Source organism: Drosophila persimilis, unplaced genomic scaffold (genome assembly GCF_003286085.1).
Source record: "Drosophila persimilis strain 14011-0111.01,24,50 unplaced genomic scaffold, DperRS2 tig00000124-arrow-pilon, whole genome shotgun sequence".
Classification (NCBI taxonomy): domain Eukaryota; kingdom Metazoa; phylum Arthropoda; class Insecta; order Diptera; family Drosophilidae; genus Drosophila; species Drosophila persimilis.
The window spans coordinates 1,795,414-1,810,734 of NW_020825294.1; the positions used below are offsets into that span (position 1 = coordinate 1,795,414).

Here is a 15,321-nt window from a genome sequence, read left to right on the forward strand (position 1 = left end):
TGGTAGGAGCAACGGACGCCCGCCCGCTCTGGATAATCCCATTCGGTACAGGCCAATGGTTTCTTATAGCGAACCCCCACCCCCCTCCCCCCTCGGAGCACAGTCTTTTGCTGTGTCCTTGTCTTGGCGTATTCATAATTCGATTTCTCATGCTTTTGCCTGGCTTTGCCTTCGGTTTTCCCTCTACTTAGAGTCGCCCCATTTGCTGAGTCTCGCCTTTTGCCTTGGCCAATGTTTTTGCGATTATTCTGTGTGTGTGTGTGTGTGTGTGTGCTGGGGAGGTGGGGGACCCCAAAGGATACAGTGGAGTTGGTCAGACAAACGAATTATGGATTTCTTGCTATTATCATGGCCCAATGCTCTTTTTCTCTGCTCCTCGGCTCGGCTCGGCTCGGCCCCTCCCCTTCACGCCTCATCCTGGATTATTGAGGCTTTATTTTATTGCCATGAACAGGGCTGAGAATAGGGACCTGTGCTGTGGTCCTGTGTTGGTTGGTTTTTGTGATGCATTCGACGTGTTCTGGTTAACAGATTCACTGGGATAGGTTCCTGGTAGGGGTTGTATTTATGGTTCCCATCGGAGTTGCTCTGGAATTAAGATCCTTAAAGGAATGTTACTTCATATTCCATATTTCTAAGATATATTTTTATGCTTCTTTATCAAGGATATCATCCCTTGGCATCCCTTACAATGGATACCATCGAATCGGACTCTCTTTCGGAAAACTTTTGCCAGAAGAACTTATTTTTTGTTCGCCACTGATAAATAATGTATTTGTAGAGAAAACAGACACTGGCATAGAGATGGAATCTCTCTGTGTTGCTTGCAACATTGTTTGTCATTTGGCCTCCTGCATTTTGCCTGAAAGCAAACAAAAGTCAGAAATAGTTGCCTGGCTCATTTACAACATCAGCCACCAGCCATCAGCCATCAGCCAGTCTTGGCTTGCAATCAGTTTTGATATTTTTTACTGTAGTTTTTCCTGTCTTTGTGCTCTGTCTGTTTCCGCTTTGGACAGTGGACACTGGACAGTGGACAATGGACTGTGGAGTGACCTTGTCTCTGGAGAACCCGACTCTCGCCGAAGGAGGAATCCAGTGCGCCCATTGATTTTTGTGAGGGGGTCCCTCCCCGTTTGCTCCTCTAACTCGACTCGATTTATGGCTGCAGCAACAGCAGCAAAGGGAAACCCCCTTTGGTTTGACCCCAAAAGTTTTCTCCTATTTGGTTTTCCCATAGTTTTGTTTGTTTTTGCTGCTCAAAAGTTTTCCCTTCCCTTCCCTTCCTGCATTTTCTGTTTCGGACACAAACAACACACAGCCAGCATTCAGCATCAGATACCGATTCAGATGGGATTCAGCGCTATCTTTTGTGGGTTTAATCAGTGGATTTAATGTGGCATAGGAGTGACGGACGTGACATTATGTTAATGCAATTAAAATGCGAAAAACCTGGGCATTTTTCTGGGCCATTTGTGCCATTTCTGTGCCTGAAACAGACAGATAACATTTCAAAAGGAAAACTTTGTGCCTGCTGTTAGTTTAACCTTCAGTTGAACCTTCGAAAACAACGAAAAATATCCCTCTGTTCTCTGTGCATTTTCCTGCAGGCGGAATACAAAATTGGGGGAAAATAGTATTATTATTCAGATTTCACAAATTTGCACATGCGACTGGCACTGGAATCAGCGGCAAGGAGGAGCAGCATCCTTGTTACAACTGATTGATTTGAGGGGAGTCATCGAGTCGATTTGGGTCCTCCAGGCCATGTGGCAGGATTGGAAGCAGACTCCAGAAGGGGCCAGCCACCAGCAGGCAGTGAGGCAATGAGGCAGTGGTGCTGCAGCAGTTCGAGTGGAGGTGAAGTGGAGGCCAACAAAGCCCCAAAGACAAAGCGCGAACCGAAAGCACTCAACGATGAGAAGGAGGAGGAGGAGGAGAGGAAGGTCCGGGGTAGCACTCGGCTTCTGCCAATCCGAATGGTGGAGGAGCAAGGCAGGCATCAGAGGCGGCAGCCACTTAATGAATGGGAAACGAAAGTCTTTCTAAACGCCGCAGAGATTGATGACGCACTTGATGCTGCCTCAGCTGGTTGACTCCTGCCACTGTGTGCCACGGTGCCTCTTCCACTGACTCTGATGCTCACTCCGAGTCCCGTGGAGACGCCGTTTTGCGCTGTCCTCGCTTCCGTGTCGAGTGTCCTTTTTATATAGTCAGTCACTTGGTTGATCAGTGGAGTGGTCTTGTCGCTGTCTCTCTGCCCCTCTCTGCTTCTCTCTGACTTTTCTGCACTTAACCAACATTTTGTCATTTTGACAGGGAACACATGGCCCTACCCTACCCTGCCCTGCCCTGCCCTGGCTGCCGTCCACACGGACTTCTGCCTTCTGCCGCCCGCCACCTTCGCTTAAGTGCGGCCAAGTAAAAAATTTGCATACCCAGCAGAACAGCAGCAAAACTGAATGTAACACACAGAAAACAAAAAAAAAAAACGAGAGAACGAAGGACCGAGGGACCGCGCTGCAAGTATCTTTTGGCCCAAAAATTGTTACCATAAAATTGCCGCAATGATGAGACACCAAAATTTCCCTTGGTTTTTCTTAGGGGCTTAACTTTTACTTTTCACTTTTCTCTTTTTCTTTTCCCCATTTTCTCTTGCCCGTTCATTCTTTTCGTATTGTATTTGTATTTTCTCGAAATTCATTGCCTGCTGGCGGGGCTGGGCTTATGTGGCGTATGCGTAATTTCTGTCAGGATTTCACTCAGCATTCAGGATACACTCTGCTGTGGCTCCGGCCCACATTCTGATTTGTAACAAAGCGAAACGATGAGTCGCGCTTTGCATTTCCCGCGTCCCATCAGAGAGTTTTCCTTTGGGGTTTTTGTCATTAAATTTAAGGATCCAAGGGCTCCTTTTAAATGATAAATTTAGCTAATAAATTGTGTCGCAATGGGAGAGGAATACATGAGATACATTTAATGGGCATTTCGAAGCATTTAAGATGGAGTTTTACTTGCCACATTTCTGGCGAAATTCCCTCCAATTAGACTCCTTCAATTGCGACTTTCACTTAGGTCAATGACAGCTGTCAATCGTATCAGCATGCTGGAACACAATTTGTCACGAGAAATGGTATTTCTGGCTACAAACCGACCTCATAGGCGGTATAGAGGTGTAAGGGACCTCCAGGGGATGGAAGGTGTGTGCACACTTTGATTGAATTTGATTGTTGAAGACCTCAAACTGTTGCTGACAGCTTCATAGAGGTGGGAAATTGTGTGACAGATGAGAACCACGAGGATATATGTCCCTTAAAGTGAGGCCAGATTCTGCTTTAGAATTTGCGGAAATTCCGAAGCAATTTCCCCACAGCTCCACTGTTGAATTTTCGTGCTGGCTCTTCAGGAATTCCTTTCTCAACATACACACAAAAAAATATCTAATTAAATTTGCGTTTGTCAAAGGAAAATAGTTTTCCAGCAGCGAGCGAGTCCTGTGTGCACTTTCGGGGCATCCTGGGGATTATGGCTCCCTCCTCCAAGTATTTGCATGAATAATGTGTTTCGTAGCCGTGTATCTCTGGTAGGATATTCTTGGATATTAACCGAATTTCTGCCTGATGCTAAAGTCCTTGGAAACCATTTTTGTTCCCTCTCTACTTGCAGCAGTGAAAGGCCAAAGGTGGCGCTCAGGGCCGTACGAGGACGAAGGACTAGGCAAAGCTAAAACCAAAACCCAAAAGCCGCCAAACTGCAACTGAAGAAGGAACTTGCCACCGACTGAAGGAACACAGCAACGGAGCCACGAAGGAAGGGGAAGTGGCAGTGGAAGTGCCAGTGGCAGTGTGGCAGAGAGGCTGCAACCTGTTCCCGAAGTCTAATTAAAAAGCACTGCACGGGAGGCTGCCTGCCGCAGATTGCTCATACGCCCCGTGGAACGCGAGTGTTTCTTGCTGTCTTTTTGTGTGTGTTTGTGTGTGTGCGAGCGTGTGTATGCTGTGTGTGTGTCTGTGAGAGTGCATATAATTTTTCGGTAAAAATTAAAGCAAGGCCTCAAAGAATTACTTTGGGCATGCGGCTGCTGCAGCCACAACTGTTGCATGCAACATGGATGGCGAAAATCGGATTATACTCAATGTGGGCGGCATAAGGTAAGTGTTTCAATTCGAATATTATAGAATATTTCAACAAATTGTGGCAGATTAATAGAAAGATAGAAAAACTCCCCATTAAATTGATTTTTTTCGTATTTGGAAATTTTTGATATCTTCCATTGATTTTTAATTGAACCAAAAAAGAATACAAATTCCATAGAAACAAACATGGAAAATTGTATCTAAAATAGATTATTTTATTAAAAAGAAAGAAATACAATTTATTTAATAAATAACTTCAAATGGAAGCCAACCAAATATTCAATTAGCAAAATGGCCACAAAAATGCACAAAAAATTATTTTTCAGAGGCCAAAAAATCAAAACTATACACTCATAATAAATGAGCAAAAAGTTCTTCAATTAGAAAAGTGGCAAAAAATTCTAATTGCAACCAAATTCTAATTGAAATATGAAAAAAGTGTATTTTAAATATTTATGATAAAAAATGTACTTAAAATTCGATGCCAACGGCTTTAATTAATGAAATTGCAACAAAAATTGATTATTTTCCACGAATATTCAAACAGAAAATATCAATATTTTATCACAAAAAAGAATATTAAAATCTCGGAAAATACAAGTTTTTCCCGTCTAATAAAATCCACATTTGTACCTTGTACATTTGTCTCTGCGATTATTTTCCCGAAATCTTTTTGCTTTGCCATGAATTTTCCTTTGAAACTTAAAGGATATTCAAAGAACTTTTCCACTGGGGAAATGCAGAAGGAAAACTATTTTCCTTGTTTCTATTTACACTCCGGACGTGGCCAAATCACGTCGCACATTTTGTTGATTTAATATATTCACAATAACAATATTTGCTTAGCCATGGACACGCCTCATGCCCCACCACCACACAGGCACCTACACATGGCTCCCATTTGGGCCATGAATAGTGTTTTCCTTTCTGGACAGGATATTGGCTGTCCGAAGGATAGTTCGAATGTGTTTCCGTCATTATTTGGGCAGAAACAATGGATACACAATACAGAGGGCCTGTTATCTCTGTGCCTGAAAAAAAAAACAAAACAAAAATCCACACACAAAAATAGCAACAGGAAATGTTGACTCTTGTTTGTGCCCCATACTGGAATTTCAGTATGTAATTTCATGTAAATAACTTTTCTTCTTCTGGCTTTCATTTGTAAGCCCCATCGTGATCATCATCATCATCATGTGAGGGACTTGGAGTCCTTGTCTGCTGCTTGAACGCACTTTTCTGGCTGAGAGCATTTATCCAGCTGCAGCTTTTTCCTTGGTTTTCCGTGTCTAGTTAATAATTTATGATTCCGTTAATGGGCGGAGAAGGGCGGGAATGTGAGAGATACGATTAAGAGTAAATCCTCTCTGTTTTTTCCTTTAGTTTTCGGGGCACAGAAGGTACGGATTTCCACGAAATAAATGCCTGTTTTTCGAATTTACATTTTCAATTAAACAAACATAAATTTCAAGTGCTTTTCTTTCTTTTTGTTTTTGTTTTTTGCTGCGAACCGAACCACTCTGACCGACACAAAGCGGGTTAATTTTATTGCTGCCAACATATTTTGGGCTCTCGGTGAACCGCACTTTTGGAAAATTAACAATGCAATTGCTATACAGACAGATAAAAAAAAAGATGCATCTCTCAAACGGAACCGCAACACTGACCACACAAACAGAACACAAATAAAAAACGAGGAGGAAACCCTATAAAAATGTGTAGGAAAATGCATTTTGTGGCCCCCCCCTAAAACGCAAGGCCATTAAATTGACACATTTCTGTGGGGAAAAATAAAATATTATACCATACAAAGGATCACTTGAAAGCGAAGGGTTCGACGGGGGGATACATATATGTATTAGCGGTAGTCTACCGGCACTAACGACTAAGGGAATACCTATTACCTGGGGACTAGGAAAGGAAGAGTCCCATAAAGGGCTTGCATTTGTGGTGGACTTTCTTCCTTCTTTCCTGTAATAAGCATTCGATTTATAGATAGTATCGATACATACCTATTTATATTTCTACTAAAGTAGATCTTCATATCTTTCAAGCGATAGATGCTACAGCTTATGCCAGATCTTAGCCAATCTAGAATCCCTTGCCTGTGGCATACAAACCTTCCGCACGAATACGCCCTCCACTTCTACAGGGCGGGGTATCAAAATGCCTTTAGTTGTACACAAAATACATTCTCGTACATTTAGTGCAAAGCCGACATTTGCCGTCTAAATGGATGAAAGCTTCGCTTCGGTTTCAGTTTCGTTTACAGTTTTGTGGACTGCAAAACTGGTGGACTGGTGGGGGGTTGGTGGCTGAGGGGAGCGGTGCGGTGCGGTGCGGTACGTCTGTGGAAGTGAGTGTTGTAATATGTCACACTACTCGAATGCTTGTTTAAGCCCTCTGCAATGGCGGTGTGTGTGTGTGCGTCTGCTTCTAGGACGGACTCGGACTAGCATACACTTTTCCATAGCATACTTATGCGGGCTCCCCGACTTCCTTTCTCCTCCTTCTGCTGCCTGACTGGCAGCCTGCTGTCTGCTTGCCGACGTTTTTAGCACACACACACACAGACACACACACTTGCATTGTTTGCCAGAGAACTGCGTGTGTGTGTGTAAATAGAATACATTCTCATTCTATTGTAAGTATATTCCTCTGTAAGTTGTTTGCTATTTTTCTCCTTAAAAAACCTCGTGTCGCCTTTAACAGGAGAGAACACTGTGGCAGAACTGTGTTTAAAATACTTGTGGCTCTAGAAGGAAGAATCGTGGCGGGTGGGGGGGTGGTAGGGTATGTTCCTGGAATCAGTCTCTTAAGGAAAACAATTGAAATGCGAATCTGTTGGATCTGTTTCCCAGAGAACTTGACTTGAGTTGAGTTTTCGGCATACCTTTGATGTTTTTCTTGTGGTTTAAACAAAGCTTTAGATTTATTTTTGGGGTTAAATGAGGAGTTAATTGATAGTTTGAGGATACTCCAGGATGTATTTGTTCTTGGGAGGTGGAGAGTGGTTTCCATTGGCTAATTGATTTCCATTTCTGCCTGTCTTGATTACCAATTTGATTGCCTCATTTGCAATAGAGAAGGATAATTGTAGCTGAATTATTGGTTGACAATATAGCAACATATGTGGAGGATATAATGAGGTTTGCTTTGCCATAATTGAAGCCTGGTTAATATCAATCGAATCAGCATAATCAGATGCGAGTTAAACCATGAAGGAAACCTAAAAGGTTTTCTGTGAAAGACTTCCTCCAAAGATGCCTAAAAGGTTGCCCTCTTCGTGTAGTCATGACCTGAAATTTAGTAAAAAATTACCAATCATCAGCTGCCTTTTCATGTTGCTTCAATCATAATGGAAATAATAAATATATATTCCAAAGACACAGACCATCTTTGAGGGGGGAAAGCTCTCTCCGTCGATGCGATGCTTATCATTTCTGATTACGCGGCATTTTTTGTCATAAAAGATCTCTCGTTTCTTTTCAGAAATGAATTTTGGGTATTTGGTGGGGCTGGGGGCTGCAGCTCATCAACGCAGACAATTGCGCGCTGATTGTATCTTGGAGATACACACACACTCTGGAAGCAGAGGCAGTAAAGTTCCCACTTCGGCACACACAGATACATTATCCTTAGTGCCTGCCGCTGGTTGTTTGCTTGCGTTTGTGTGTTTGTGTTGGCTGTTGAGCTTGATGTTGCGTATTTCCCCTGGCATCCACACTCTTTTGTTGCAGGCACCCTTCAATCTGGTGGCATTGTGTGTGCGAGGGAATTAAACGAAATGGCTAATGAAAAGTTTAACAGTCAATAAATAAAACCAGCATCAACCATTAGAGAAAGGGATGACATGGATGCTGCGGCCTTCCGCTCAATTTCATCTTCGAGATGATGGCACTAAACTAATATTTGTGGGACCTTTTGTTCTGATTTAATCCCTGTTTTCTGTCTAATGTTAACTACAATTTAATTTCGGTTTAATTTCATTCCACTGCCCCTTAAACCCGGAGAAAGACTGAATCCTGACAAGCATTCTGCGCCAAAAATGAAAGTAAAAGTGAAACCACAAGCAAAATGAAAATGTAGGTGCCAGTTGCACGGCCTCAAGCAGGCCGCTTAGAAGCAAGTGCCCAGGACAATGCCTCAAAGGAGGACCACACAAAAATACAACCAACAGACACAAAGCAGGAGGACTCACCGGGAGGGGCAGAGTGTGGCAAAGAACCTGACAAAACCACAGGCAACAAGAAGTACAATATACAACAATTTAAAATCAACAGCTGTGCGCGTGTCCTGGCATCCAGGCGATGAAAGCTTGAAGTAGCAACTCGAATTTTTCCTTTTTTCTCTGCGGCTACAAAGAAAAACAATGAAAATGGAGACTCTATAGAGGACAGAGAGAAGGGAGAGCTGGCCGGTCGGAAATAGCAAAGTAATAAATAAATTTCCTGCTCTTTTGCTGTTTTATGTTTATTGTGGCTTCTGTGCCCCATGCCATGCCATGCCATGCCGTGCCACATGCCCCTCCGCCTAACGCTTCATTAACTTTTTGGCTTTTAATATACTCGGAGGCTGGACCCGAAATTTCCCGCTGCCTATTTACCCCCCCGCATTTCCGACCAATCATCTGTGGCCCCGCCATCCATCGTGCCCCATCCGTTGTTGTCACTCAGTCAGGCGTTCATCCTCCAAAGGGTGGGCAGGGCGGATGGATGCGTCTGTGGTCTGTGCCCCAAAATTGGAAAACATTTTCTGGTTCTTCTTTTGGACTGGCGCTCTCATTTTTTTAGCCAACTTCAGCAGAAAAAGGGCCATAAAATAAATAAACAGTGAAAATGAAACGAGATCTGGGGAACAGCCCACAAAAAATTGGGCCACTTTTTAACCCTTTCGGGTGTCGAGGTGTGAGATTCGGGTGACACTTTCTCTTGTCTCACCCGCGACAAAAGGTTAGGAAGATCTAATGTTTCGATACGGAGAGAGATAATGAGGATGATGATCAAACATTTCGCTTTTTTGTGGCAATTTTCTATTTAATTTATGTAAATAGAAAATTAACAACTTTTGATGGGTATTCTTTAAAGGGTTTTGATAGATAAAAGAGATGCCACAAAATAATTTCCTTTCCATGACTATAACTAAAAATAATAGTCCCAACATTCAATTTCTTCCACGAACTTCCTTTTTAACAAACCCACAAATGAGAAATAAGCCACACAAATACTTGATACTCCATTTTTTTCCTCTGCGTGAAGACAAACTTAACCTCTTAATTGAAACACAAATATACTTTTAACTTTTAACTATCCGAAAAAGTTCTGCACAAGCAGTGTATGAATTTCTGTTGAGTAAACTCTTCAAACTGCCAGCAGAACAGCACCTAAACTCCACAGAGGCCGAGACCGAAAAACTCTTCTGGAACTCTGCCCGCCCATTCCCATTCTAGGGTTAAATTAACCTTCTCTCCGCACACTTTTTTCGCAGGCACAGGTCCTGTATGTGCGTGTCGGTGCACGTTGAATGTTGTGTTTATATGCGTGGCGCATATAGGAACAGAGAGCACAGCACAGAAACAGGCCCAGGCCCAGGCCCACGAAAAAAATGAACAGAACCACAAAATCATATTGTAAAGCCATGTCAGGCTGCCACACAAACATACACTGAGAAAAAAACGGTGCTTAAGCAATCTTCTCCCTCCCTGAGTCTATTTTGTAGTATTTTTTGTGTTGTTGGTATATTTTTCAGTATTTTTACAGCCCCTTTCTGTGCGCTTCCCACAAGTACCAGCTAAGCAGGCGGGTTCTTTTGCAGTGTGGATGTATGAACATATCTCTAGCTATTTCTAGGCGTCCTTGTGCAAGGGTTTCCCTTTCACCTCCCATCACACTCCACTGCCTCGGCTTGAGCTGCTCTTGTCTCCTCTCCATTCGTTGAACATTCGTTGCGTGTGTTATTTTAACAGCAATTTTAATGAAGCGCGAAACCGTTGAAATACAATTTGTAAAGCTGAAGGGAGGAGGCGAATAAACAACAAACTCATGGATGTCTGACGCTGGAAGATGCCAGTGGGTTAAAGCCAGAACAAATGTATAACGGGGTAGACAGGATATCTGGACAGGAAAGGGCCACGCCAAGCTTTTCTTTTTGCCGGCTCGTTCCCCTCAAAGCCTGTTTTCTGTTGTTACTTTGGGACTCGCGAGCGCGTTTTGTTCGCGCGTTTGTGCGAGTTAATTAAAAAGGGTTCTTACATCTTGCCCCACAAAGGACTCCCACGGGGAGGGACTCCTCCCCTGGCAGACCTGTAGACCAAAATCCTCAGCTGTATTTCCATGTTGTTTCATCCTAGGCCCTTTTCCGGGAATCAGGAGTTATGGCTCAATTTGTTTCGGCTGAAAAAGACTGCTTTGAAGGTGGCTTTTATGGGGTCTCGTTTGACTTTTGGGAGAGTAAAGAGTTAGGGGGCCTTATTAGACGACTGGAAATGGAGTGTTTCAATGGGATTCGGGGGCAAGAAATTTAAGTTTAAAGAATGATCTATTTCTGCTTCGAAAACCAGAAAATGCCTGATTCCAGGATGAACATGTTTATTATACCCGATACTCAAAATGAGTATTGGGGTATATTAGATTTGTGGTAAAAGTGGATGTGTGTAACGTCCAGAAGGAATCGTTTCCGACCCCATAAAGTATATATATTCTTGATCAGCATCAATAGCCGAGTCGATTGAGCCATGTCTGTCTGTCCGTCTGTCCGTCTGTCCGTCTGTCCGTCCGTCCGTCTGTCCGTCCCCTTCAGCGCCTAATGCTCAAAGACTATAAGAGCTAGAGCAACGATGTTTTGGATCCAGACTTCTGTGATATGTCACTGCTACAAAAATATTTCAAAACTTTGCCCCGCCCACTTCCGCTCCCACAAAGAGCGAAAATCTGTGGCATCCACAATTTTAAAGATACGAGAAAACAAAAAACGCAGAATCGTAGAAGATGACTATATCTTCTAGAGTGCAAAATCTGAACCAGATCGTATAATTATTACAGCCAGAATCACGAAAACAATTTCACTCTTTCTCGCTCTGTCTCACTCTAACACACAGGTTTCATGGTCGGTTTTGCCAATTGCTAAATATGAGTTCAACGATCTCAGAACCTATAAAAGCCAGAGCAACCAAATTTGGTATCCACACTCCTGTGATATCGGACCTTGACCGTTTCATGTCCAAATTTCGCCACACCCCCTTCCGCCCCCGCAAAGGACGAAAATCTGAGGCAACCACAAATCTCAGAGACTATTAAGGCTAGAGTAACCAAATTTGGTACACACACTCCTTTAAGATGTCACTATAAAACGTATATCTCAGAATTTCGCCCCACCCCCATCCGCCCCCACAAAGTACGAAAATCTGTTGCATCCACAATATTGCAGATTTGAGAAAACTAAAAACGCAGAATCATAGATAATAACCATATCTATTAGATTGCTGAATCTGGATCAGATCAGATCATTTTTATAGCCAAAAGGAACAAATCAATTTGCAGTGGCTACGCAGCGCCCGACGTCACGCTCAGACTGATTTTCTGTCTCTCTCGCACGCACTCTTTGTCGTGTCGTTAAATATTAGCGGCGTCTGCCGGAGGAGAGCCATACTGACTTAGTATCGGGTATAACCGTAGAGTTGCGGTGTCCGCAGCAACTCACAACGTTCCCCCTCGTTTTTTTATCAAGTTTAAAGAACAAGAAACAAGCATTTATCAAACCCATCGAACCACTGAGAAATCTCAGCTAATAATAGCTCCTTTTCTTGCCATGTAATGCAATGTCAAATACTCGTAGATCCCTGGGCTCTGAATGATTGGATGACTTTGGCTTTAATGTTTCACTCCCGAGGCCCAAACCTTTTTAGCCATTCGCTTTTTATGGGATGCAACGACAAGGACTGCTGTTGCTTTTAAGCAGCTATACTTGTACATGTTTCTAGCATCCTGCCAGCCAAAGGACGACATCTTTCGCCGCTCTATGCTCCATGCTATCGCTCATTTTGGCCTCTTTTTTTTGTGTGCCGGGCTCCGTGTTCTGACTGTTTGCTTTGTGTTGGCTTTGTTTGCTGTTTTTAGCGTCTAGTGCAGCAGCAGCAGCAGCAGCAACGCGGCTGCCTAAGCAAATATTTGAGCAAGTTAATAGCCAAGAGCCACGACTATGGCGATGTTGATGGGCGATGATGCAGTGCCTGCTCGTAGTCTGCGTTCGGTTTTTGTGGCGCCTCCGGCAATGCCCGCCAGCAGCAGCGGGGCAGGGGGAGGGGAAGGGGCACCCATCAATGGCTTTTCCCACGCCAATGCGCAATACACTTCCACTTTATGCACATTTCCGGACTCACGCGCGGCACACAAAAACGCGGGGGGCACAACACACACACACAGGGAACGGGCTGCTGCCCCACTGCCTGCCTGCCTCTTGCATTTTGCGACATGTGTAACCGGAGGCAGAGGCCGTGGGGCAGGAGGGGCACGGCAAAGCTAGAAATGCCATACAACAAAAGGCAGACGACGACGACGACGAGCCTGAAACTGAATGTGAGCCGCCGCCTGAGGATGATGCCTCCTCGCAACGTTTCCATTTGAAGTGGCATCAAAAGCCGTCATCGTTATCCCTGTTGCTGCTATTGCGCCATTGCCGCTGCCATTGTTGTTGCATGTTGCTGCATGCTTCTGCGGCACTACCACATTTTTCTACCTCACGACTGGAACAGCAGTTTGCCGCATTTTCATGCGATTAGTGTGGATGTGGTGTGAAAATCGATAGCATCTGCTGCGGTGGAGGAAAACCGCAGGATGTATGTGCTTAAAAATTGAAGAAATTCTGAGTAGGTTCCGGAAGAGAAGACATCCCCCATTTCGTTCAGAAATTAAGACATTAAATTGAATGCAATCTTCCATAAATCGATGTAAAGTACCTTTTTTATCGATAATTATCGAAGGAACTATCGAGCTCTTCCCCCCACTTCGAGCCATAATGTTCTTTGCTCTAGTCTTTTAATATTTTCCGCTTTTTCTTCATAAATTTTCATCCCATTTTGTAGATCTTCCATTCCACTGTGCCTAAATCGCATTACAGCCATAAAATGGCAATGTGTCTGTAAAAGCATTTAGCCTGCTTAGCTTAGGTAATAGGGAAAGCGGAAAAGCGAAAGGCGAGAGCGCTCTGGCAGTCGGTGGAATGAAAGGGGAGACGAGGCGGCTGTAAGGGAAGGGGATTCCTCGCTTAGTGCTGACACATCCAACAGGCGCCTTTTATAGGCAGTTTATTGGGTTAAGTGCAGTGCAATTGTGTGCATCTGTATGTGTGTAGCTGTGTGTGCGTTTATCTGAATTCAATTTTTCACTTTAGGATACTTAGCGGTTTTGGTGCGTTTTTCATACGGTTTGGCGCGTTTTTAAACGCACGAACTTGAAAAGTTGAAATTTTGTGTTGCCTACTTTTGGGGATTGTAGGTTTTGGGGTGGCATTTAAGCTGCTTTTACTTTTCCTAGGGGATGACTAGGAAAATGTCTTGATCTGCCTTTACACTGCTAATCCCTGACAGGCCTGTCCCCTTATCCTTTATTTTCCTTTACCCTCCTCTCTCTGTCCCATAAGCCTTTTGTTTACACTCCTCCTCCTCCCTTGGTCCTTTTTCCATGCGCTTTTTCTTTTTAGATTTTTAGTGATTTCTTTTTTCTAATATTTTGTGCTCTCTCGTTGCTTTTTTACAGATTTTTTTTTATATTTTCACTGGTCTTTTTTCTTTATTTGTCCTTTTGGCTTATCTGCGCCGTGTCCATGGCCATTTTCCGGCTAATGATCAAAGTGTTGGCATGGGACTCCCGCCGTTCTTGCTGATGGGTTGGTCCTTGCCCGTCTCCCAATGGGTTTCGTTTCGTTACTTTTCTAGCCATTTGGCACTGCCTCTTCAGGCCTCCCATCACCATCTCCACTCCACTCCTTGCCATTCCATTCTGCCTCTCATAACAATGTAATCGAGTGTGCACACTGCGATAAAGTCGAATTGCCGGGCACTTGGTCTGCCGTGCCCGAGCCCAAGCGCCGTGTGGTGGGGGTAAGGAGAATGTTGTGGCAAATTGGGACGGACGCCTTTTGGCTGCTGCCTTTTCGAATGAAGTGCAAATTCTGAATTATAGTTTTTTTGCGGTCCTCGGCGTTAGGATAATTAAACCAAAGGATGGCAGAATGGCTCTCTCTCTCTTTCTGTCGCTCTGGGAAATGATTTTCAATTATGGCCCGCACTCGAGCCTGAACTAAAAACTACAACGCTCGAGCGCACCTGTGCACGCGCTTCAATGCGCACGGCTGCGCTTTTTGGCAATCATCATTCCCATTCCCTATCCCTTATCCACTCCTACTCCTGTCCTGGCCTGTCCTGTCCTGTTACTGTTCATCCCTTAACCCACTTCCACACACACACACACACACACACTTCTTGGCCACCTGCCATTTTCGGGGGTATTAAAATTGCCCCATGGATCATTTGCAATTTTAACAGTTTTTCTCTTCGTTTCACTCTCTGGCATTTTCCCCAGTTTTTTTGTGTGCTTTTTGCCTTGCTAGTTTTTCCATATTTGAATATGTATGAAATGCTGGCTGGATACCAAGCGAAAATCAATTTAAAATAACTTTATACCAGCTCCCGAAAAAAAAAGAAGAAAAGAGAATTCAGAAGTTGGAATACAATAATTGCGTATACGCCGTGTGGAGCTTATAGAAATTTTTCCACTTCGTTTCGCGTGGAGAGCACGGCAGCAAAAATCGAATTAAGTGTGAAATATATTCAAATGGCATAAAAAATGAGTGTGTCCGTGGAAACCGTTTAAAAAGAATTACCAAGAATTTTGGATGGGAAAAATTGTTCAAAAAATTCATGAATGCATTCATAAATCATACACAATTAATTAAGAGTGGGCGTGTGTTTCCTCTCTTTTATAAAGAGAGCCATACACCGGTTGTCACTTAAATATGCAAACTTTTGCAGGACTTCTCCTCTAACCCATAAATAAATCAAGCCACCGACTCTCTCTGCACTCTCTGGCCCCTGCGTTTCGTAATGCATTTCCTGATGGCTCGGAGTAAGGGTCGGTGTGGGGTGGGGGGGTGTAAAAGCAATTTGCTGGCATTGTAAAAATTGAAATAC

The 15,321-nt window shown here is 43.7% G+C and overlaps 1 protein-coding gene across 1 annotated transcript in view; it reads left to right on the forward strand.

Annotated features, from left to right (window-relative positions):
• The window catches only part of LOC6593372, a 44,856-nt gene that overhangs the window by 5,591 nt on the left and 23,944 nt on the right, over positions 1-15,321 (forward strand). The window contains exon 2 of the mRNA XM_026987150.1: positions 3,667-4,151. Within this exon, the coding sequence (XP_026842951.1) occupies positions 4,108-4,151 (44 nt within the window). The 5' untranslated portion in view covers positions 3,667-4,107. The remainder of the gene's footprint in view (positions 1-3,666; positions 4,152-15,321) is intronic.